Source organism: Anastrepha ludens, chromosome 6 (assembly GCF_028408465.1).
Source record: "Anastrepha ludens isolate Willacy chromosome 6, idAnaLude1.1, whole genome shotgun sequence".
NCBI lineage: Eukaryota > Metazoa > Arthropoda > Insecta > Diptera > Tephritidae > Anastrepha > Anastrepha ludens.
Window position 1 is genome coordinate 30,147,161 of NC_071502.1, and position 26,935 is coordinate 30,174,095.

Here is a 26,935-nt window from a genome sequence, read left to right on the forward strand (position 1 = left end):
TAGCAGGAAGAGAAGTAATAAAGCGTGTGGAACAAGGAAGTTATTATTGATATTCTTGATAACAAAAGATGTAATTAAATGTGAGTAAGTTTGTACTGACGTAGCTGGGAGAGAAAAAGTAAACCTTGTATGATACAATCAAACGGATGGCGTGTAGACCACAAAATAAATACCCTGATTCAAACAAATACTTAAATGCACGAACACATATGTAATTGAATTTGATTTTCCGAGAATGTACATAGTTTGATTGTTGCAACAATCTGCAACAAAAGCGTTTCTCCTTCTGCTTATAAAAATTCCTTTGCGTAATTTTTTCTTCTGCTTAGAAATTTCCGGAATTCCGGCGGCAAAAGTGTGCAGTAGATGGGAAAATGTAAAGAGAAACAAAAGGAAACATTTATTCCTGGAAAAATAAATGCAAGGACGTTGAGAATTGTAAAGGAAATACAAGTTTCGAGTTTATTATGATTTCAGGAGTTTTGTAATAGTCAAATGTATTTTTGGGAACAACTTCAAAAGTCCAATATGGAAATATTTGGAAATATGGAAATTTGGAAATATTTGCAAAAACTATAAAGCACTGTTTTGGTTGTGCCGCATAAGTCAGGATCAATGGAATATTCATAACCATATTCACCAGGTATTAAATTTGTTCGAAATCTGAAGCTATGGTTAGACTCCTCCCGTACCGGATTAAATGTGTTGGACTTCCATCTTCTTCAAAGTTAAACGGGAGCTACTTTCAACTTAAGTAGTTCAGAAAAGAAGACGTCAAACGTTATCGGAACCTTAAATGCTTAAACCTAAAATGTGCACTACATATCAAGCTTTTCTGATAATTAATCTGCGTTTTAATTAAATAACATATTTATGAGTCCCTATAACAAAACCTTTAAAAAAAAAATAATAAAAAAAAAAAAAATTAAAAAAATTAAAATCAAAAAAAGGCAACATAGGCAACAAATTTCCTAAGATTTACCGAAGTGTTACCAACTTCACACTGCTTGTATCTGTAAAACAGCTCATGACATCAACGTCAAAAGTGTTCTAATGACAGTTCAATATATTGTTTATAGGCCATCAAAAGCATTTGCGTCTCAGTTTTGTTGAATTTTTTTTTTCTGTGATGGAGTTCAAACGTAATAGTGCGATTGCATTATATTTGGCTGGAAAATCACAGCCAGCCATTGTTCGTGAGCTCAGTCACCTCAAAGTGAATAAAATGTTTGTGTATCGCACTATAAAACGTTACAGTGATACTGCTAGCATTGCAAAACGCTACGGAGGTGGACCAAAAAAAACCGCAAAAACGCCAGAAATGGTTCGGAAAGTGAAGGCTCGTCTTGAACGAAATCCACGTTGAAGTGGAAGAAAAATGGCAAAAGAACTGAAAATATCGCAAGACAGCATTCGCCGCATATTGAAAAATGAGCTCAAGGTCAAGGCTTACAAGTTCCAAAACGCACACGATCTTTCACCCCAGCAAAAAAAGTTCTATGCGAAAAAGCAAAGGAGTTGTTGCGCTTGCACGAACGTGGCAAATTTCCTAACATTGTGTTTTCTGATGAAAAAAATTCCCAATTGAGCAGTTCATAAACACTCAAAACGAGAGTGTTTACTTGACCGAATGCTCATACGTAGGCTCAAGTATGGCCACCGAAGCAATTTCCCATCGCAAGTAATGGTTTGGGCCGCAGTGACCTCTGATGGACGCTCTCCAATCGTTTTTATCAAGCCTGGTGTCAAAGTGAATGCGACTTATTATCGGGAAAATGTTTTAGAAGCTGCTTTAGAGCCATGGACATGCAAACATTTCGGTCGTAGACCATGGACGTTCCAACAGGACTCAGCAACGTCTCGTAAAACTTGTGTGAACCAAGAATGGTTAAAAAATCATGTTCCACACTTCATTTCGTACACACAATAACTTTCGAATTCGCCAGACGCAAATCCGATGGACTATTCCATCTGGTCCATATTGGAGAGCAAGTCAAGGACTAATATATTTTCCAGTATGGATGCGCTGAAAAAAGCGATTATACGAAAATACCTCAAGATTACATTCGGGCAGCATGCAACTCATTTTTTGACCGTTTGAAGGCTATAGTCAAGGCAAAAGGTGGTCATATCGAGCCAAAGTGAATAAATGAATGTTAGAATTGTAATCATTTTTGAACAATTTTGTCTTTCAAATCAATAAAAACTAATTTCACACAAAAAAGTTATGGTGTTTTGAATAGGTAACACTTCATATCGTTCACCCTGTACTTTTGCATAGTTCTGCCTGGAACACGCAGGTTGAGCGGCTCTAAATGAAAGCCAGTTCCCACACCACAGTTCGTCTAAGAACCGTCAGTGTAGATTTCAATATCGTTTCTTCCAATCACCTTGCCTTTGCACCATTCGACTCTCGGTGGAAAATGTACCGTAAAGTCTTTCTTGAAGTTAAGGTCGGGGACTGTGTAGTCTGATTTGTTTCTGAACAGTGATGGTAGGAGAATTTTGCTGTGACTGTAAGCTTTTGCTGTCCAGCTTCCTAAATCTTTGAGTTTCATCGCGCTGCAAGTAGCGATTATTTTTATGTGTGAGTCGAATGGTAATAGATGAGTTAGTACATTCAGCGCTTCAGCAGGACGGCTGCTAAGCGCTCCTGTCTTTAAGATACACGCTGTTCTTTGTATCTTATTTAGCTTGGTTTGGTTGTATTTCTTTTCCATAGCGCGCCACCAGACTATGGCTGTGTAGCACCAATTGGATAGTTTTGGTTGGAGACCCCATTTTTTACCCAATATTCTCCTACAGGTGTAAAGTGCTATATTCGCTTTCTTTACTCTGTACTCTTCGTTGGACTTCCAGCTGAGTTTGGGATATAGGATGACACCTAAGTATTTTGCAGGTAGTGTTAGCATAAGACTAACGCCGTTTAATTTGGGGAGAATAAAGTTTGTTATCTTGGTTCTCTTAGTGAATACCATCAGTTCAGTTTTGCCCAGGTTTACACTTGACCACAGTCTGTGGCCCAGCTGCTGCGTAATCCCAGAGCTTCTTCCATTATCTCACTGATTATGGTTGGAAACATTCCTGAAACTATAATCACTACGTCATCCGCATACGCTGCTGCTTTCATTCCCTTTCGTTTGAGGTAAGGATACTGTTGACAACGACATACTCGTACTTTGCCTGAGAATTAGCTTAACTTTAATTTAAAAAATTAAATGTGAAAGTTTACAAGCACAATTACACATAAGTGGTGTATTGGTTTTTTCCTGACTTCTGTGTGGTTAGTTTGGCGCACGACTCAACCTTTAATTGGAGTTTATGTTGAAATCCTTTTCTGATTTCAGAAAAGTTGGAATAAAAACACACAGGCATATGTTTTAATAGTTTTTTGCCCCACGTTTTATTGAAACTCTGGCGTAACAAACACTTTTGGACTTCAACATCGTGTACAGCATAAAAAAATACAGTGGAAATCAGTCTCATGAAAGAAAAAAAATCATCTGTTTAGGCCTGAGTTATGACTCTACATGAATGATGAAATAAATGCTATTGTGTTCAGCACACCTCGACAGCAATCGATGAAATCTAAAGTCACATGTAAGCAAGAGGATTAATAAAGAAAAATGTATTGCAAGCCAATTTTGCGAAAAGGCATTAAAGCCCATTGAGCCATGAAGTCGTTATTACTGATTTTTAATTTCTTTCAAAAGCGTCTAAAGTAAATTGCTTGCGTTTGTGTTGATGCAAAAAAGCTACCAATCAACAGCCAAAAGCCACTGCACCTGACTTTCCTCAATGAGTCCGGTCATTTCAGCCACTCAGAGACCAATCAAGCAGGACGCTAGACTTGATTTGGCAACGCCAGAGGCAACTACTCTTAGCCAACTACAACAATTCTCATTATTTGTGCTTCAGCTACAAAGGCAATATTAATTACGTGCATTGCCGCACACACAAGTGTGGCATGCAACATTAAATTTTTCAATGTTGTTTTTTTTTTTTGTTTTTCTTCTTTTACTGCTGAAGGAACAAATCACTTTTGAAGATTAAAAATGGTGCAGCATATTTCCGGCAACTATTGCCAATTTGACATATTGATGGTATTGACAGAGCAATTACGCAAAGCTGCACTCTTTACAATTTGCTCCGTGCCTGTAGTATTTCTGTTGATTGCTTGTGGCACTCATTTGCGTTATTAATCATTCGTTTTGTATTTTTGCTTTTCAATTCGGAAATTTGTGATTTTTAATTCAACACTAAAAATACTTTTGAGAAAATTAACGCTGAATACGAGCGTCGTTTGAAAAGTCCATGCGAGGTCAGAGAGCTGGCACTACTGGCGCGTATCGAGGTTATGTTTAGTTAGGAGCATCTCTTGAAAGAACAGGCACCAAGTTTTAGCCAGATTGATTTATTTTTCTGTGTTTGGCATTCGCTTGAATCAAGGAAGTCTGGTGATTTTCCTTTTCTATCACGCCAAAGCACCAGCTCAATCCCTAAAAGTTGTGGTTATAAAATTAATGGAAATAGGATTCCAAATCAAGGGTTTTTGAACACTCAAAATACCAATCCATCTTACAGCTTTGATTTGCCATCGAATAATTTCTCTTTGTTCCCAAAGGCCATAAATAAAATACGCGATCAACGTTTTTCAACATCTAAGGAAACTGTTGAAGCGCTTTGCGTTTAGTTTTGTTTATAGCCTCCGAGCCTCCTTGCTATATACATATCATAGATATGATACTCACTGTCTATTTATCGATTTTCAGCAGGAGTTTGATAGCATAGACCGAAGTAAAATAAAATACTTGTTGCAGTCTATAGGCATACCAACAAGGCTTATTGAACTTGTTATTATGACCCTTACAAATACGACAGAAAAAGTTATAGTGCAAGGTGAATGTACGGAACCGTTCTCTATTGCCTCAGAAGTTAAACACGGAGATGCCCTCTCAACGCTTACATTTAGCCTGGTGCTACATGGAATACTAAGCAAAATAAACCCGAATGTAAGCATCTACAAAAAGCCATTCCAAATGTGTGCCTATGGAGATGATATATTAAAATGGCAAAAACTAGAAATGAGCTGCAGGCTGCGCTCAAAAAGCTGGTGGAAATAATATATCTAACTGGACTGATAATCAATGCAGAAAAAATTAAATATATAGTCCGATCATGATCAAACATTGTATCCAATGATCTGGAGTGTGGGGCATACACATTCCAATGAGTAAATCAGTTCACCTACTTGGGCATTTCATTATCAGCCAACCAAGGCATGTCGGTAGCAATCAATGACAGAATGCGAGTAGCCAACAAAGCATATAATGCTAATCTAAAATTTCTCAGATCTAAAATATTATCGCGTCAGCAAAAATTAAGAATGCATAAAGCACTGATACGGCCTTTGCTTACATGTGGCTGCGAACTATGGACACTGAAAGCTAACGAGACTAAACAGTTAATGTGCTTTGGAAGAAGAGTGCTCCGAAAGATCTATGGACCCCTTAGACTGACAGACGCAACGACTTAGATGGCTGAGACATGTGGTTAGAATGCCAAGGGAGCGATCAACGAAAAAGGCACTAGATCTTTGCTCAATTGGAGAAAGAAAACGGGGACGTTCGAGGAAAAGATGGCTAAAAGATGTGGAAGCTGATCTTATGAAAATGCGCGTGCAATGCTGGAGGGAAGTGGCTGTAAATCGAGATCGATTTCAAGAAGCTGTGAATGAAGCAATGGTTCACCAAGGTCTGTGACGCTAAGAAGAAGAAAAAGAAGAAGAAGGGGACGAAGAATATCATACATTACCTTCCTTTCGCATTCAGGTTTCTTTTCTCTTCTTGCATATGCCACTATTTTATAATATATCAAAATGTTTCCAGTATCGTTTATGTAAATAATAAATAGTACAGCATCTGGGAGGCCCTTCTGATACTCAAATTTTAAAGTTTTCAAAACCAATCGCAGAGCCGTAGCCGGTTTATGGGAATATTTTTTTATTTTTACAATATAGGTTAGTGACATTATAAATAACTGCTAATGGTTAACCAAGCGGCCGACGTTGGTTAACCAACATCCATCGATATCGGTTTCCATCGACTTTTCCATTTTCTCGGTAAAAATTTGGCCCAATGGAGGTTTTGGCGCACATTCCGGCCCAAACAGTTACTTTCTGGTCATGCAATGGCGTTTTATGTATCTCGTGTGGTTTCTCAGTTCCCCAAAAGCGGTCAGTCATTAAAATTTGCTTCCAAATATTGGTTTAGTCTCAACCATTCAGGCGACTGTTTGGCCATATTCCAAGCGACGTGAATGGTCCCGTTGGCAATATTCTTTGTGTCAATTGCACTCTATATGGAAACAAACTAAAATCATCCTTTAAAATGCGCCGCATCATGGTTTCACTGACGCCAAAATGCTAAGCGCGACGACGATACGACACTGTTGGCTCCTGGGCAACGCTCTCCCGCACTGCTTTAACAAGTTCATTGGAACGTCTTGGTCGTTGATGAACGGCACGTTTACGATCACCTACTGTCCTGAGCTCAAAAAAACTCAACACCAAACGACGAATGGTATTGTCAGACGGTGCCTGTTTGCCGCGATACTTTTTGCGATATGCGCGTTGAGTTGGAACAATACTCGTAGAACTACTATTTTCGATGTCTAGCGTCACTATTTCAGCGCATTGTTTCGGTGTGGAACGATCTATGGCGTATCGAAAACATGTACATATGTTGAAGTCGATCGGTTGGTAAATGGCAAAGTAATTCAGCGTTTACATACCGGCATAAAAGATGGCGCACCTTGTAGGGTTTCATAATGTTGTAATATTCAGTTGGTAATAGCTTTTTGATTTTGGTTAAAATACCACCGTGGCATACCTCATTGAAAGCCTTGGATACAGCTAGGAAGACAGCAGAGCACATTTTTTTCTTTCGAAGATATTTTCTGTAACTTGAGTCCACAGGCGACTAGGAAACTATGGAAAATACCGAAAGTATAAGATAATTTAAAAATATATCTACCCCTTTTTTGTTCCTCAACTCCATGCAGCCACCTTTTTTCTAATACTCCTTTGTAACTACACATCTACATATCTACAAGGGTACATGTAACTCTTTGTAAATATGTTTACCATCCAGGATATGCGAGCAAAACGACCTCGCTTCGCTTTATTTAGTGCACCTTTGTTTCTCTCTCCATTCAGTTTCTGTAATATATTCAGCCACCACATTCACTCGATTCGCGGTCTGTCTACCCCTTTACCCCCTCGGCAGGGGGATGTGCAGCTGACGACTGCTTGCCTGCTTTATGGCACTACAAAGCCTAATTACCTTAAATAAAACTTATTAATATTAAATTAACAGGCAAACATGCGCTTTACGCTTCGTTTTTTTGTTTTGCTTTTGTTTCTTGTTTTTGCCTGCTGCGCTGTGCTATGCTGCGCGCTTGTGCTCGTATTTAGCAGATGCAGTTAATTTGACGAAAATCACATAAAACGTTTCGCAGCCACTTACACGTTTTAGGTCTGAAAACGCTTTCATTTTTTGTTTATGTCTTAATTCGCCTCACCATGCGCTTATTTACAGTTAATGATCGAATTAGCAAATAAATGGCATGTGGATGTGAGTAGGCAATTGACGGGCGTACTAATATACAAAAGTACGCAAAGCCATTGCAAATGCGATGAGGTGATGATGCGGCGGTGGATGGAGCTGAGTTTATTTACTTTAAATTTGCTGCGCGTTAGAAATAGTTTGAAATCAGATGCATTTGGGGGTTTGAATCAAAGAACAAAAAGTGTTTTTTGTAAAGCTTTTTTTCGTCTTTTTCTTCATACTATAATTTTTTGATTTTTGTTACTCAAATTTTAATTATTATTTTTATTCTTTTTTTATTGCCAGTATAAAGAGAACAAGCCTTGTCGTGCCGGCAAGTCATATAGACACTTTATCTTCTTTTGATATTCGTAATATTTTTCATTTTTATTTCATAAATTTAGTTTTTAGCTTAGTAAAGTGTACGAGGTGTGTTCAAAAAGTATTGCGAAATTTGAATTTTCGCAGGTTACGTATATTCGAATTTCGATTTTTGTATTTTTTTGTGGCGATATTTGCATGTAGGTATTCATGTCTCTTACTCATGCCGACGAGTTCGGCCATTTTGAATGTTCATTTACTTGTTGGCAGCAGCTTTACTTGCACGTGTTTCGGCTCATCTTCGATTTTTACCTATTCAAAAAGATGGATCAAAGAATCTGTATCAGATTTCGTGTGAAAAACCAAATTAAGTGGGATACATTCCAAATGGTGACTGTGTCATACGGAGAAGCTACTTTGGATCAAAGCAACGTTTATCGGTGGTACAACCTGGTTCTCAGAAGGCCGAGAAGATGTGAACGACGAAAAGCGTGCCGGGCGCCCGAGCACTTCTACAAGAGACGCAAAAATTGATGAAGTGAAGAAAATGCAAATTGGTATTGGCCCATCGTCGAATCACCGTTAAACAAGTTGCTGAGGACCTAGGCATATCAATTGGCTGGTGCCATTCGATTTTTGGCAATGCTTTGGGCATGAGACGGGTCGACGCAAAATTCGTACCAAAAGCAGCATCGGATGAATATTCCTAATGAGATGTTGGACTCTGTCCGCGACAATCCAAATTTGCTCCAGAGAGTCATAACTGGTGAACCATGACGTGGAAACCAGGGTAAAACGGTCAATAAGGTACATTACCAGCAAGTTATGCGAAATTTGCGTGAAGAAATCCGCCAGAAACGCCGGGATTTGTGCGGAACAAAAATTGGCTCTTGCATCACGATAAAGGCCCTGCTCACACATTGTTGCTTATGCGCGACTTTTTAGCCAAAAACAACACACTAATGAGGCTGTGGCATCCGTATTCCCCAGATCTGGCCCCCTGTGACTTTTTCTTGTTCCTGAAACTGAAGAGGCCCACGAAAGGATGACGCTATGCTACGATTAACGAGATAAAGACGGCATCGAAGTAGGTGGTGAACAACATAAAAAAAATGATTTTTTGAAGTGCTTCGAAGATTGGAAAAAACGTTGGCACCGGTGCATAACATCTCATGGGGATTACCTTGAAGGGGACAAAATAGATATTAATGAATAAATAAATAATTTGTGAAAAATATGCGATACTTTTTGAACACACCTCGTACGTTTGAAGTCGCATTTAAAATCGCATTGATTCTTTAAAATTTTTTTTTTCATTATAAAATATTTACTTCCGAACAAGTGCTTTATATTGCAGAAAAGTCTGGCATGTGGTGGTAAACGATGAAAATTAACCCATTCCTGCACGACTGTATTATGTGGTATTAACTCGCCATTTGTGATTTCCTGTGCCATATTTTGAATTTTACAGAGACTTTCAGAATGCAGAAAAGGAAGACACAGTCGAACACGACGGCAATTGGCTGGCCGATTCTAAAACACGCTGCGCCTGTCTAGTAGTCTGCGCTTAGTGGCATGCACTGGATGAAGCTTCAGATATACCAAAACACTGCTATTCGAACAGCGACGGATGTGACCTCTACAACACTTATATAACGGGGCACGGATGCTACCTGTAAAGGAGTACAATAAACAGCTCAGCAAACAGTTTCTGCAAGGGTGCTATAACAGGTTTCACCCACGTAGACACCTACTGGAGCTAGATCAGCCTCCTAGGCACATCAGGAAGCTCCTCTTCAACTACGCCGACGAGATCCAGGGGAAAACTAATCGACAACTATTGGACGGGACAGTGCTTAGACGGACGATAAATCACATTCAGCGGGAGATCTCTACCACCTTATTAAGCTTCCGACCCCCGAATGCCGTAATCTGTGTCTAACCACCACCCACAGCAGATTAACAGCTCCAGCTACCACGAAAGGTCCGCGTAATTTTGGAACGATTTCGTTCTGGATGCTGTAGAGGGTTAAACTTCCAGAATTGACCGCGACATACTAAATATATGTCCAGCACTACACTAACCACCTTTTCACATGCCCCCTTTAAACCCACTCATCTAACATACCTCTCTCTCTGTACCCAACTTGTCGAAACAGCTGATACATGGCTTAAAGAAGGTTAAAGCTGTTCCGAATCGCTTTTCTGGCCAGCGTTGTGGATGTTACATATATAAAGTTTGCTAGACCAACTTGATTTACTAAACCCATACGATGGTTTAAAGAGGACCAAGTGGCGTAAGGATGGAATGGTACCGGTGGTATCACAAATGGCTTCTATTTGACCCAAGTGCATTGGAAGACAGCCATTTTACCTAGCCTAACCAGAAAAAATACAGTAAATGATTGTGTTATGGTTAGTGTTCTGCAAAGCACTGTCCACGGTTCAATTCTGTACCTTGTGTTTAGATCTGATATTCCGACAAACAGACTATTGCTGACTTTCAGCTGCACCGATAACACTGCGTTACAAAAACGAACTTTTTTTCTGTCCTATGAACCAAATATACCTTTTCGGAAAGGGGATAAAAAATAAAAATACACGTGTATCGGCGATTTTCATGTACACGTCAGAATTTTTTTTTTATGTATAAACTATAGAGCTCGTATTCGCCTGTGTGAAAATCTTTGGATCAATTTTTAACCCTTTTTCCGTGATCCAATCGCGCTGAATTTCTGCAGGCAGACTCGTGGAAATGTTGCTATTATGTAAAATTAAAAAAAAAAATTTTATCAATTCTCAGATTTTCTTGAATTTTTTTTTTCTAAAAAAAAAAAATTTTTCTAAATTTTCGGCATAACTTGAAGGGACTCCATATTTTTAAACAACTTATTAACCTTTAGTCATCACTACACATTAAGCTCGGTATCGTATCAAATTTTGTTAAAAAACTGGATCGTGAGGGCGAGGCGATTGGAAGTTTGCGGAATATTTTTCCGAAACTGAGCGGCGCAAAGATTCATTCAGGTATTTTTTTTATTATTTATTTATTTTAAAAAAATAGTTGCAAGTTATGAATTTTCATCAAAATTGAATGCTATCGAACAACGTGCATGGAAAGGCATAGTTGCCGTTATTGAGCCGGTTCTTGGCAACAAACGAGCTGACAATTATAAAAATATTGTTGCAGAAATGATTTCGGCATATGGCGAAATGGGCATATTAATGTCGCTAAAGACCCATTTCCTTCACAATCATTTAGATTGTTTCCCTGGTGATTTAGGAGCTTGTAGCGATGAACATGGCGAAAAGTTCCATTAGAACATTGCGGCTATTGAAAAGCGCTTTAAAGGACAAGACATTAAGCATATGCTTGGCGAATACTGTTGGTCTATTTGTCGCGATACTGACACAATTGCTTACAAACGCAAAAATAAAAGGCCTAAGTTTCTTTAAAAGCATTAAAATTTTTAATGTAACAATTTTTAATTTTAATATAATAAAATTAATAAAAAAATTCGGGGTTTTATATCTCTATTGTAATGCGGAGTGAAATACCTTTCTTTTGATACCCACATCGGCGTATCTCATGCAATTTTTTTTTTAATTTCAAACAGGTGGCAACCCTGTGAAACATTGTCAATGGCAACATCTAGGTGAAAAGTCTGGAAATGTGATACACTATCTGTGTGCCCAATTTCATTCAAATCCGTTAAGCTAATCCTGAGATCGTGTGGCTATACAGATATGCATACAAGAATTGCTCGTTTAAAGTTATATAATACAAAAAAAAAAAAAAAGCAATTGTGACGTGTACATGAAAATCGCCGATACACGTTATTTTTATTTTTTATCCCCTTTCCGAAAAAGTATATTTGGTTCATAGGACAGAATGTGTGTAACGCGGTGTAATGAAGTAACTATTTGCTGAAAGAAGCGTCTAAAATATCAAAATATGCATCAAGAGTAGTAAAAACCACTTCAAGTTGCTCCATAAATATCTATTTATTTTCTTTGTTTTTTTTTGTTTTTTGGTGGGCCAGATAGGATTCCAAACGCCTTCGCACGTACAGCGACCGTCGTCTACTGCGTCATGTGGGGTGGCCACTCAAACAATCCCTCCTCTTCTTCCCTGCTTGTAGCCAGCTTCATACTATAGGCTCGTCTTCTTATGTCCCTGTCTGTGAGGCTACGCTTTGTGTAACTGCGTCGAAGACTATCTTTTTTCTACATAACACGCTTTCAACGTTTTTTTTAATCGCATTCCATGCATTCATTACATCATCAAGTTACCCTACACTTTTACACCGACTACAAATGGTAGGTGGGTTTTTATGAGAAGTTATAGCAATGCAAGCTGTCAGAAAAGATTTCGAGACTAAAGCGGCAATTAAGTCTCAAAAATAATTCGCCTTTGGAAATTAACCATCTATAGTAGGAGTGTCCTGAATGAGGTGGTGAAGGCTTCGAAGAAAATATTTATGTAATTGAAATAAATCACCATAAGAGCTACCAAATCTCCACACAACTACAACTACTTTAGTCTAGTATGAATAACCTTTTGCTTTTACTTGATCCAGTGCAATGCTAAGCGCTTTGCTATGCAAATAAACTGTAATATTTTGTTGCGAAATAATATTCCTCATATTTTTCATCTGAATTGAGTCGTTCGTGCTGAGCCAAGCAGCTTGAATTGGCAGCGGTTGTTCTTATGTAAGTTTATTTCTCTAAAATTTTTCGCTCCGCTCATACGTACAAAACTAATGAATATTCCGAGGGTGTGTTCAATAATTTATAAGTGCCGCATAAACGTTATGCTATTATAATAAAAACTACACAAAGGAAACTCATGTGAAGCCAACAACGACTTACTCGAACTACTATAACTGGTGCATACTCTTTGCGCTTTAGATAAGTGAAATTGAAGGTGGACGCTAAGCTGTGCACTGCGACATGTGCCCTTACGTACATATATATATATACTTCGTGTGTGTTTGTGGTGCACCACCATTTACTGCTGCCATTCTTTATCAGTTCAAAATATCACACAGCTGAAGAAATCCCATTTAACGGTGGCGATTCAATGACTGCATCCAGTCTCAGTTATTTATGTGATTTTCTGCATTGCAAAAGCTCCTAGCGCTATTGCACATACAAACACATGCACATGTGGCGTAAAATCATTTAACGGTACGTACATACATACATACGAGTATATGAGTGACTGCATGCACGGGTGCGTATGCACTTCAATTAGACTTTTTATGTTTTTGTGTGCGGGTAATGAAGCTATTCGCTTCGTGCTCGCTTTTTAAATCCTTTCAACTACATTCGCATGTCGACGTACTGCTTTTCCACGCTTTTCCCAGCTCCTCCTTTGCTTTCTACTTACCATTTTAGTGAACCCTCCTGCTTGCCAGCACGACTGCTGGCAGCGTTGCCTGTGCGGTTGCCTGGCATTCAATGCCATTCACAGCGTAAATGTCATGTTAAATGTTGCATGCGCGCTTATCAAATTAAAATGCAAAGCATTTATGTAATTATGAGTGGTCCACTTTTCCTGCATATTGTTTTTGTACTTTGTGAGATTTTTTGTTTTTTTATTCTTTGGTTTTTTTCTTTGTGAAGGTATGTTTACTATGCATACATATACATACATATATACATTGTAAAATTACAGTAATGCTTTGCATAATAAATAATTTTCTCCTCATTTTTTCGATTTTATTTTATATCCGCTTTATTTTCATAAACACTTCGGTTCTGCAGCTATGCATTATCGCAGTACTGGTTATATTATTTTTGCACAAATGGTAAATGTCGCGCATACGCCTTGACGTGCCGCCTCAAGTGACTAAGTGCATTTTAATTTGCGTCATAATGGTTAGCAGATAAGCAGCAAAAAGTGAGCTCAGTGCACATAAAAAATTAAAAAAAAATGTATATAAAAATTAAGTTATGAAGATTAAAGATAAAAGACGAAAACAAACAACTGGTTCTATTCGCGAAAAGGACGGCACTGAAAGATGGCTGAAATCTGCGGATGTCTCGCGTATATTAATCACTTGCTTCCATTCTTTTGTTTGCCTTTATTCCATTCCTTTGCGGTATTGTCATTACTCAGGTCGGACTTTAGGGTTTTTTTAACTCTTCTATCAGAGCTTCAATAAATTTTCATGGGGGTGCCATTAATTTTCGGCACTCTCGCATAGCGCTGCGATGAGGGACGAGGTCCAAAGTTATTATACGAGTATTACTACGGTATACACCTATGAAATGAAATCACTTTTTTCAATTTCAAACGTTTATTAACAAAAAATGGTTAGAAATTTAATCTTCAAAATAATAGCCACCGCTGGCGACACATTTTTCCCATCTCTCAGGCAATTTGTGGATGCCGCGCCAAAAAAATTGGCCGTCTTTGGCCGCAAACCAATCATCGAGCCATTTTTTGGCTTCTTCGTGAGAATTGAAGCGCTGCTCGGAAAGTGCGTGGCCCATTGATGCAAGCAAATGATACTCGGAAGGCGCCAAGTCTGGTGAGTAAGCCGCATGCACCAGCGATTCCCAATCGTACGTCTCCACCAATTCCCGGGTCGCTCTTGTTCGATGTGGCGGTGCATTGTCATCAAGAAAAATTACTTTGTGACACCGATCGGCATATTCTGGGCGTTTTCGGTGTATAGCGCTGTTCAAATCGGCCAATTGTCGTTGGTAGCGTGCACCGTCAACTGTTTCACCTGGTTTTAGTAGCACGTACCAAATTATACCAGGCTGATCCCAGAAAACACACAGCATTGCTTTGTGGCCAAAGCGATTTGGTTTGGCCGTTGTTCTTGGCTTATGGCCGGGCGGACCATACGAACGTTTACGCTTGGGATTGGTGAAATACACCCATTTTTCATCACTCGTAACGACTCGGTGGAAAAAAGACTTCCTTTTGAACCAGGAGAGCAGCATTTCACAAGTGGCTTTTCAGTTCTCTTGCTGCCTTTCAGTCACTTCATGCGGCACCCATCTTCCGACCTTTAAAATCATGCCCATGCCTTTCAAACGTTTGGAAATGGTTTTTTGGGTCACTTCCAACAGCTCTGCCATCATTTCTTGCGTTTGACCATCACCTTCATTCAGCAATGCTTGCAGTTCGGCGTCCTCAAACTTTTTCGGTTGCCAGCCACTGTCCTCGTTCTCCGGGCCAAAATCACCACTTCGGAATTTTTCAAACTACCTGAAGCACTGTGCTCTACTTAGACCATGCCCACCATAAGCTTCTATAAGCTTTTGATGAGCTTGAGAACTGAATATTGTTGACAGATGGCAGACGAAAAAAAGAAGACATTTGCGAAGGTTTAAAATACTCCTAGCGACATCTGTGGATTAATAGCTGAAAGTCTCATTTCATAGGTATATACCGTATATGCAATTTAATGCTATTACGCACAAGTGCATTAGGCGATTATAACTTTATGCCCTTGCAGGCTGTTGTTTTCTTATTCGTAATGAGACACGAAATGGTAATTCATATGGGTATGCGCACAGCGGGCAATAACTTTAGCGCAGTGATCTGTTGACAAGTTTGGACTATTTAACACCTTGCCTCATGAATCGAGCGACAATTGTGTGTTCCGCTTGCGATAAAAGCTTTTTTCTTTGGAAAAAATATCAACACGGCATCCAAACAAAAAACATAGTAAAAAATTAAGGCAAATTTTAAGCCAATTGAGACTTGCACGCAATCGTATCAAAATTTTATGCACTACCTATAAACTTGCATGCCTGGAATTTTTTTTATCTACTGTAAAGTGGCGAATTTCGATGAATATTGTAGAACTTTTTTTAAGTTTTTACAATTCTTAAACTTTTTTGATACAGGAACGCGTTTGATACAAGCTCTTCATTTTTGGCCAGAAAAAGACAACACGCATCTGATACGAAGTTCTCATTTAAGGCACGGAAGGGTTAATTGTTTCTCAATTAATTTGGATACGAGTAGTCTATTTTTATAAAAATTCTGTGCATTTTTTTACAAAAACCATGTAAATCTAAATTTCAAACTCTGTGCAAATCTAAAATGTAAACATAGTTTTTCCTTTAACTTCTAGTAGATCATAGGGCGTCAACAACTTCAGAACGCCATGAAATACAGTTTTGCGCTGTGGCGCTGAAATTGCTCCATGATAAGCCGTGAGCTGCCATTTCGAATTCGGTTGTTCTTCGCTAGGTTACCCGAAGTCTTCGAACGGCATGCCGTACTTGTTGGAGCGGGTTCCACCGTAACGTGTAGGTCCCTTCCATTGGTATTTCCTTCTTCGCACTTCACAGGTAGTCTCGATTGGTTACCCTAAGCAACCCGAAGCTACTTATTTCAATTTAAAAAACATAAAAATGGGTGAACAAATTTTCACTACAGTTACCCAATTTTCAATCATATTTGTTTAAACAATTCCAGGTATGCAGATGTTTTTTTCTTTTCTTTCGTTTTTTTTTGTTTGTGTTTTCGGGACTACTAGCAAGTGTAGCACTCAGACGACATTAAGTCCCTTTATCTTTTTAATTTTCGTCACATCAACCCGACCTCCGAAGAAGGTCTTGTGATGCCAAGGAAACAAGGAGGCTGCTTCTTAACACATCAGTGCAAAGATCTCAGGCCGGATTCGAGCGAAGGCCGGGCAAATGCGCAGAAAGTGGTCCGCAGTCTCATACTCCTTTCCACATGCTGGGCAGAGTGCACTGTCTGAGATGGCTACCTTTTCCATGTGCTTCGCCCATAGAAAGTGGTCCATCGAAAGTGGCCCATCATCAGTCCAACCAGCCTCCTACAGTCCTCTCTGCTTAGTGGCAGGAGGATCTACGACAGTAGGTTCGAAATGACAAATAACATCAGTTTTATCCATCTGCAGCGATTCTCGGCCTGCCAAGCTAGCAGGCCAACTAAAATCAACGCCAGACATTCGCCATATAGAAAAAATGGACAAAACCGCTACAAACACAATTTTTCAGCCACTCAAACTTGCATTTCGGGTGTGCGTAAGTTCGAATCTCCGTGCATGAAACAGCAAAATGATAGAAGCAGGTTTTCATATTAGCGGTCGTCCCTCATGAAAAAGCTTCTCATAAAAAGCATTTGCTATTCGGATTTGGCTTAAAATTGTAGATCGCTCCATTTGTAGGAAAAAATCAAGAAGCACACCACAAATAGAAGAAGGAGATCGGCCAAACACACAACAGTAGTGGACGCACCAATTTTTTTTATTTTTATTTTTTTTGCAATTATCAATAAGAAGAAGAATGAAAAAGTTTAATATTTTGGTTTGTTGTTTTACGGAAACATATAAAAAAACTAGTCGTAAAGTACAGAAAACAGTTGAAAAGCGTGAAACTTTGATCGGATAAGAGAAAAATACAAATTTGTCAGCGTAGAAAGGTCTGGGAACTGCTTCGAATTTCTTACTACAAGTCCGTGCATAGATCTAGACTTGGCAATCATAAAACCTTCGTGTTTAGAAAACGTTATTTTCAATGTAAATATGACCAGGTTCAAGATCAAGTTTTTTTGTTCATACATTTTTGCGAGAGCGGTAGAGCCCAACTTGTAATCGAAATCAATCGCAACTTTGCGTGCTGGCATTTAAGGGTAAGGAGTTATCAACACACAAAGCTTCTAGTCTTGTTAAGTCCTCTTCACGAAGTTGTCAGTATTTGAGCGATCCCTGCTCTAGCCCGAGTTTCTATACTTGCTGTTTTTCTAAGAGTTAATGAGTTCAGAATGAATTTTCTAGCAGGCATGTTTTTAAAAAAGATACAAGTTGGCGCAAACTGACGTCCATATCGGATTATTTATAACTTTTGCAAATGGCTTTGTACGTCAATCATATTTAACAGTTATAAAGTAGACAGGTAGGGGTAAGATTAAGGATTAGCAACACTCAAATTTATGTGTTTTTATTTTTATTTTTGACGTGATAACGTCTTATAATTCGATTTAACAGGCTGCACGCACGAAAAAATGTGTCGTTACCTTGCTCATTAGTGTTACCTTGCTCATTGCGCATATGTACATATATAAATTCACGTATTTGTATTTGCATATGCCTTCTTATTGATTATTATAAATTTGATTCACTTGAAGAATTTAAAATAAAACCAAGTTTGTTAATAATACCTGTTGTTTTAATGTTATAATTATTAATTTTTTTATTATATATGAAGGAAAAAATGTATTTTAATATTTACCATATACCTTATAAGATATGTTGTCTATGCTAATATTATAAAGAGGAAAACTTTGTTTGTTTGTAATGAATAGGCTCAAAACTACTGGACCGATTTTAAAAATTCTTTCACCATTCGAAAGCTACGTCATCCACGAGTAACATGGATTATATTTTATTTTGGAAATAGGGCTCGAGATATAGGTCAAAACGTGGACCCGGGTAACCTTCGGATGTGTATGTACAATATGGGTATCAAATGGAAGCTGTTGGTGAATGCTTTAGTCCAGAGTATTTTTCATGCCGCTCCGTGACTAGGGTCTCGAGATAGAGACCAAAACGTGGACCCTAGAATGTGTTTGTACAATATGGATATCAAATTGAAACTGTTGGTGAATACTTTAGTACAGAGTATTTTTCATGCCGCTCCGTGACTGGGGTCTCGAGATATAGAACAAAACGTGGACCCGGGTAACCTTTGGTTGTGTATGTACAATATGGGTATCAAATGAAAGCTGTTGATACGTGCTTTAATACGGGGTAATTTTCATACCTATTGATGACTAGGGTCTCGAAATATATGCCAAAACGTGGACCCGCCGTGTCTTTGCACCGAATTAAACCAAACTTACACACATAGTTAAGGAGGTATTGAAGATGGTTTCCGTATAGTTTGGATACCTATTGGTAGATAGGGTCTCGAGATATAGGTCAAAACGTGGACCCGGGTAACCTTCGGATGTGTATGTACAATATGGGTATCAAATGGAAGCTGTTGGTGAATGCTTTAGTTCAGAGTATTTCCATCCGCTCCGTGACTAGGGTCTCGAGATAGAGACCAAAACGTGGACCCTAGAATGTGTTTGTTCAATATGGATATCAAATGAAAGCTGTTGATAAGTGCTTTAATACGGGGTAATTTTCATACCTATTGATTACCAGGGTCTCGAAATATATGCCAAAACGTGGACCCGCCGTGTCTTTGAACCGAATTAAACCAAACTTACACACATTGTTAAGTAGGTATTGAAGATGATTTCCGTATAGTTTGAATACCTATTGGTAGATAGGGTCTCGAGATATAGGTCAAAACGTGGACCCGGGTAACCTTCGGACGTGTATGTACAATATGGGTATCAAATGAAAGCTGTTGGTGAATGATTTATGATATGTTATGTTATGTTATGTTATGTTATGTTATGTTATGTTATGTTATGTTATGTTATGTTATGTTATGTTATGTTATGTTATGTTATGTTATGTTATGTTATGTTATGTTATGTTATGTTATGTTATGTTATGTTATGTTATGTTATGTTATGTTATGTTATGTTATGTTATGTTATGTTATGTTATGTTATGTTATGTTATGTTATGTTATGTTATGTTATGTTATGTTATGTTATGTTATGTTATGTTATGTTATGTTATGTTATGTTATGTTATGTTATGTTATGTTATGTTATGTTATGTTATGTTATGTTATGTTATGTTATGTTATGTTATGTTATGTTATGTTATGTTATGTTATGTTATGTTATGTTATGTTATGTTATGTTATGTTATGTTATGTTATGTTATGTTATGTTATGTTATGTTGTGTTGTGTTGTGTTGTGTTGTGTTGTGTTGTGTTGTGTTGTGTTGTGTTGTGTTGTGTTGTGTTGTGTTGTGTTGTGTTGTGTTGTGTTGTGTTGTGTTATGTTATGTTATATTATGTTATGTTAATGTTAACTCATTCTCTATATCCCTACAAAATATCCATCAAACAAATAAAATTAAAATTTTCTTTTGAAAAATGCAACCATTCAATCAGTATTTTCTTATGACGTTATCACGTTAAACTATCGTCAGTAAACCGACTTTACAGACAACCTCTTTTTTTTTGTAAATAATTTGTTCAAAAAAACGTAATTGGATGAATAATTTTGCGCCACCTTGTTTGAATATATATGATCATTTGTTGGTTATTTTGTCGAGTTTCGTCTCCAATTTGTGATGTTTGTCTTCATGTTGCTCCACAAATATAGGAACTTACAATACATTTTCAAATCGACTCCGAATGGCAAATATTTTTTTATGAGCAGTTTTTTTATGGAAAAATAGACTTCAAGTGGAAAAAACTATGAGAAAAAAATTTTATAACCATTTGGTGTTTCATATCTGGGGTTTTGAACCCGTGAACTCACGAATGAAAGTCACACACCAACCCATTCAGCTACGGCGGCCGGTAATGTTACCGTAGCAAAAAAACAGTTTTAGTTTGGGAGGCTTATCCTCTAGACTACGCAAAATATGCGTCAGGCATCCTCTTGCTTGTTATTGGTAATAAATTGTTAATTGCATCAAATTATCTGCCAAATGAATCAAATTTCATGAATATTAAGCACATATTTCTCTGTGTTATTTTCACTATTCCAGTTTCCTCGTATCTAAAAAAACTCTTCTTATGAAAATAATTTCTCAATACAAGTCCGCTTCTCTAGCAGGCTAACATTTTGTATTTTTTTTTTGGCTTTTTTTGCAGGCAGCAAGCAATAAAAATTTGGTTGAAAAGTGATTTGCTATTCTCCTTTTGTTTATTTTTTTCCATTGATTTTGGCAGCTGGATGAAAGAAAATTAAATTTAATTGCGTGATGTTGTGCAGTCATCAGTGTTTTATTATTTAAGTAAACGCTGATGTATGCATTTCAATGAAACTTTGAGTCTTTGGAAAACGCAAAATTTGAAATAAAAAAAAATTTAATAAATAGATACAGTCACCTGCTCTGCCAGTTTGAGAATTCACGTGAATTTGTGGAGAATAAAATTCTGTATAAAACCAGATTTGCACCAGCAAATGCAGTGTGGGCATCAAAAAATTATACAATTCGTAATGGAGGGCACTTGGCATAGTATCATTGCAATTACTTTGCATTAAAACACGCATATATGCATGCATTTTGCTGTTATGTTGCTATTGGTAATTCGCCAATGCCACATTACCAGGTTGGTTGTATTTAATCGTGAAATGCGGCAATGCATTTGTTTATGCACTGGATATTTGAGCACTGACATTTTGCTCCATAAGTAGAGGTGTTGAGCCCAGTAATGTTGTTGGAAATAAATGAAGCAATAACCGCCACATTCAGTATTAACTCAGCAATAAGTATATGGACCCATTTTTTGAAAATTTAAGCCTTTGAAGCGTTAGAGTAGATCTTCAGATACTCGAGAACGGTTCAATGCTGATTATTCCAATGTTCTCAAATGTTCGTTCGAGTTTTCGAGCTTTTGAATAATTTGCGCAACTACAATAAAAAATTGCCAATTTTATTTCATTCCATTAAATTTGAAAGGACGTAAGTACTTTGTATAATTTGTAAAACTTAAAAAAGTGTTGAGAAAAAAGTTAAAATACTCGAAAGTGCTTGAACTATTCGAAAACGCTCGATTTACTTGAGCCCACGGACGTAAACTTTCGTGTAATGTGCACCGCACAGGTGTCCGAGTACTCGTTGCTCATACGCCCGGGCTATTCAAAAATGCGCACACAGAACCGAGAGCAAACTTTATAGTCGCTTAAAAAATTAAATTTAAATATTGAGAAAAAAAAACTGAATATGCCGCATTACTATATAAGGCCCATAGTATTATTTTTCAAAGGTAGTCCTTTTCAAATGTTGGCCGCAACTGCGCCGTACTTTGATCATCCGTAAACACAAATTTTAAATAAATCGCTGGAGGACCTCGATCGGCATGTCGGGAATAACTTTGGTAAAGCTGGCTTCCACTGCCTCAATCAAGGCTGGTTTATCCACAAACCGTTTAGGTTTTACTTACCACCACAAATAAAAGTCAAAAGGTTTGATATCACAGAATCTTGGTGGCCAATCCACTGGCCCGTGAAAAGAGATAAGCCGCTCACCGACATGACGACGCAGTAAATTCAGTGATTAATGGGCTGTATGGCAAGTAGCGCCGTCTTATTGGAAACAAATGTTGTGGAGACCACGGGCTTCAATTTCCGGCATTAAAAAGTTGTTTAGCATGGCGCGTCAGCATTCACCATTCGCTGTCACATTGGCGCCAGCCTCGTCTTTGAAGAAATATGGGTCAACCTATAGGCCACACCAAATGGTTGTGCTCAATGGATCTAATGGTTATTCTTGAACGGCCTCGGGTTGCTCTTCAGCTCAAATATGGAAATTTTCCTTATTGATGTAGCCATTAAGCCAAAAATGAGCCTCATCGCTGAACGGTTATGTGCAACATAAGTGGGCCTGAGCGCGCGATGAACACTTTACACAGATCGTCGATTTTCGTAATAAAACTGCACGGTTTATAAAAATTGTTGAAGCGTAAGTTCTTCCATAACGAATTGCCAATGAATACTGAAAAAATTATGTATTTAGTTTGCCAGTAGTCACGCGTGATCTGGCAAAAAAACCCCTATTTGAAAACATACCTCCAATTTGATCATCTCTTATTTCACTATAATAAACTACAGTTAAAGAAAAAGCCTCGATTTTAAACATTTTATGACCTTTAACGAAAGATGTTAGCAGTAAATCGCATATACTTATAGGTGCGTGAATACTTTTACGCATAAGTGTAAGTGTAAATTATGCTGAAAATATACGAATTTTATACCCGTTTCTAGCTCGATGTTGTAACAGTAAAAATAACATTTTACGAACTTTTATAGCCGGCGTTGCGCTTACTGCAGTGGTAGCCGAACGGCATGCAACTGAATGCAACTTCCGTTGTTTATTTTTTTCCTGCTGATCATCATCATCAATAGTATCACAATTCTGTATAAAATTTAGTTTTTTCTGCTTAGAAATGCCTTTTATAGTCTAATTAAAATACTGGACGCACGACATTGCTATTCAACAACATGTACAAGCACACAGATATCTACATTTGGGTGGTTCTTAAAAGTGTAAGTAAATTTGTACATCAAATTTTTTAAACCACAGTCTCAACGCTGACAAAACTATAGTTGAAGAGACCACACGTACACTTGAATTCCGATTGGAAGCGCCTAACAGGTTAGGGGTAGTCAGAGCCCCGAAAAAATGATGATTTTCAATAATGTTTTTTTGCTAGTCAGTTGCTTTGTTTTATAAAAATAGAAACATAGCAGTAATCATCATGTTTCGACTTGACTTTAGCAAAATTTCAAAAAAAAAAATAATAATTGTAAAAGTTATCGCTGTTTGTGTGGATCCCGTTTCTCCAGAAGTCCCTTGCAGTGATCATCACAAGTCCTTAAAGATAAGTCTCAAATCAGTCGGATAAGAGAAATGAGTTTCAGATTTCAATATTAAAAATATGGCGACTTCTGGAAATATTTTTGAGATTTTCAAGAAAAAAAACTGTCGTTAAATTTAATTGTTAAAAAAAAAAATCTAAATTTGTAAAAAAAAATCCTCCGATCAGCCACGAGTTTTTAATGCTTTTCAAAAGCAGTATAAATTTTATTGAAATCAACCAAGCCCGTTTTAGGTTACAGTGATCACCAGTTCAAAAAACATAGTTTTGAAGGTTAGCTGTCGACTCCGGAGCGCCCGAGCACCATTTGTTAATTGTTGAACAACTCGAAGGGTATTTTTAGGATTCACTTTAAATTTTCACACAATATATTTAAGATTTCGTACTTTAAGAAAATACAAAAACAAAAAAATTTTTTTTTTTTTTTTGAAATTCTAACTACTCCTAACCCCTTTACTTGTGCCCATGAATACTCAACAAATTAAAACTAAATGGAAATAAGCAAAACTTGATAATATATGAGTAGGTCGAGTCCAAAATTTATATGCCATATTTTCAAGTAAATTAGCATCGATTTTGGTTATTCGATTGAAAAATAAATGCTTTTTATTTCTCGAGTCTTTATAGGGTAATCTAAATTTTTATTCCGCAACTGTCTCCAATTGCGACCAAAATTTATGTGTGCTACCTTTGACCGCAATATTACTGTTTGCGGGGGGACACTGAAAAAGAATAATTAATATTATTTTTAATTTAATTTTTAGAACCGTTTAATGTACCAATATCTTTCCTTATTTTCGGGAATGCTAAATGAAGTAATCGATTTTTGTAATACTACCGTTTGTGGGTAGTATTTTCTTTTCACTCTTTAAGTACAACCCTAATGTTCAAATATTTTTCCTTCCTCTCGGTCATATCGTTTTGTTTTCCTTGTTGTGTTTTTCATATTGCCCTCGAAGTTTCATAAACATTTCGAAATTGCTTTTATCCCAGCTTTCATATTTGATTGATTGGTTATTTAACTGATTTGGTCTGCGGCCAACTATCGACTGATTTCATTCAACAGCATTGCCGCAGAATGTTTATCTACTCCGGTGAGCGCAATTAAAGAATTTCATTAGGCTAATTAACAAGCGAGTATATCTCAGAGCGGTGCGATTTAGGATGTTCCAGCGTCAGCCGGGAAAAATATTAGCGAACACTAGACAGTTTCTTTCTAGGTGATGTACAAATAAATATACTCGGACTTACACCAGCCGATAATAAAAAAACTTGAATTTGGTTTTTCTTCTTCTCCGGGACATTTGCGACGTGTATGTAGAAGTAGTCTTAGTTGAGTCTACAGCAAAGTTCAAAAATAGTGATTTTCGACATCGATTACACGTCCCGTTGCGAAAGGCCTTGTGAATTCGATGAAGAACACTGCAACTCAATTTTGAAGGAGCGGAGGAACGGTCGCCAAACCAGTCATGAATTGGCAGAAAAAATGAACTGCAATCATGAAATGATTCTCAGTCACCTTAATTCAATGGGATTTACCGAAAAATTGGGAGTCAGAGTGCCTCACGAGCCCAACGAAAAAAAACAAGGAAAGTCGCCTTCAAATTGCTTCTCAGCATTTCACCCGTCATCAAGAAACACGAGGTTATAAACAGCGCTTTTTGTACCGAACCGTCACGGGTGATGAAAAATGGGAGGGCATGACACACTGGGAAATGCTTGAAAAGAATGCCACGGTCAACAAAGAACTCTACGTTGCTCAGCTATACCTCGTGAATGAGGACATTCGATTGAATATACCTGATTTACTTGATCGAACCTCACTCCTTCACGACAACGCCAGGCCCCATGTTGCACAAGTCGCCAAGTACGCCACTCCAGGTGCTCCTTAATCCATCCTTCAGCATCCGTCATATTCTGCGGACCTTGCACCGACTAGTTACGATCTTTTCCGCTCCCCTGTTTACAACCTCTTCCCACCTCTCGACCAATTTGTTGATGCCATTCCGCCTGGTGTGGTGTTAAAGAAGTTGTTGGGCCAGCTTTTAAAGACCCCTTTGTTATTGAAGGTACCGCCTTCACATGGTTTGAGAGGGAGCAGAAAACATGGTAATCGGTCGGTACAAGTTCTGGATAATGCGGCAGATGCTGAAGCGTTGTTCTGGCTTTAAGTAATTCATAATGACTTCCCAAGCCTGACCAGAAGCGTCAGCACAGATTGCCATTCTCAGGTGTTAAACCATAGTTATCGATATCGATAGTTCTCATGCAGTTAAAAAAACAATCGAAATATCCAGAATTCGCATGTTTTCGGCTTGGTTTGTTATTTTATTTGTTAATCTTTGATGTTTCTTGCATTTTTTTAGGTTTACCATAAATTCTTTGTAGTTTTTTTTGTTGAAATAAATCTCATTTTTGCCATAACAACAAAAACAGCCACTGTTCCATAGTATGCGGCATTGAGCGAGCTGTGTTGACAGCACAAATCAGCGCGGCATGAAAACGGTCGCCACCACATCTCCGGTGCTGCTACCAACTTCCAGCCTTGCTTTTGTGACACTTGTTACATGAACTGTTTATATACAAATATATGCGCATAATGCGTACTATATACATACATAAATATATATAAATATGTATATAAGCATACACACATAGCGAATGCTTGTAGCTGCTGCGATTGCATCTGCTTTCATTGCTGCAAAGGCTTGCCTGCTGTTGGTGTCACAGTAGTTTCCGCTGTCTTGTTAATTCTGGAGTCAGCCAGGCGGTCAAGTGTTCGTCTTGCCTGCTTATGTTGCTAAGCGTCAAATGCACCGCTTTACAATACATGCAAGAATTGCACAAATATTTATATTTGTCTTGAGAATTTCTGGATACCTCCTTTGCGTAGCCTTTTGTTTGCGGCTGAGTTGCGTTGATTGTAGTTTGGTTGACGTCTGCTTTACTCAGTACAGAACAAATCTTTCAGAAATACTCCAAATATTTAGTAAATGTGTTAAAATCATCCAAAAAAGCAAAATCATAAAAATCATCCAAAGAAATTTAGTTCAAAATTTTTGTGAAAATTTATTTTTAATTTTTTACAATAAATCATATTTAAATTTTTTTTTGCTTGGAAAAAAATTTTTTTTCGTAAAACTGTAGTTTTAGAAATAAGCCGATCCAATCTCCCGCTGATTATTTTTTCTATTAAAAATTTGCTTCTATAGTATAATTTGTATATTTTTTGGAATTGGAGGCTGAATAAGGAAAGACCCACTCTCTCACTTGGCGCCATAACATCGTGAATACTCACTCTAACTAAAAGGCGGACATATTTTCAACCTTTTGAAATTAGTAGGTTTTTTCAATCAAGATCCTGTTTATCTCATAAATCATACGTAACATTTTTTTTTTTTTTTTTTTGAAAGGAAATTGTTTTTGTAAAACTGTTTTTTTAAGTTTTTTTTTAATATAAGTCATATTATATTTAAAAGCAAAAATTATGGAAATGAAATATTTGGCAATAAGTTTTTTTTTTCAAATTTGCTTGAAAGTT

The 26,935-nt window shown here is 37.5% G+C and overlaps 1 protein-coding gene across 1 annotated transcript in view; it reads right to left on the reverse strand.

Moving 5' to 3' along the window:
- Nucleotides 1-2,998: 2,998 nt before the first annotated feature.
- LOC128867005 (uncharacterized) overlaps nt 2,999-26,935 on the reverse strand; it is a 103,509-nt gene continuing 79,572 nt past the window's right edge. Inside the window, exon 3 of the mRNA XM_054108096.1 lies at nt 2,999-3,183. Coding sequence (XP_053964071.1) covers nt 2,999-3,183 — 185 coding nt within the window. The remainder of the gene's footprint in view (nt 3,184-26,935) is intronic.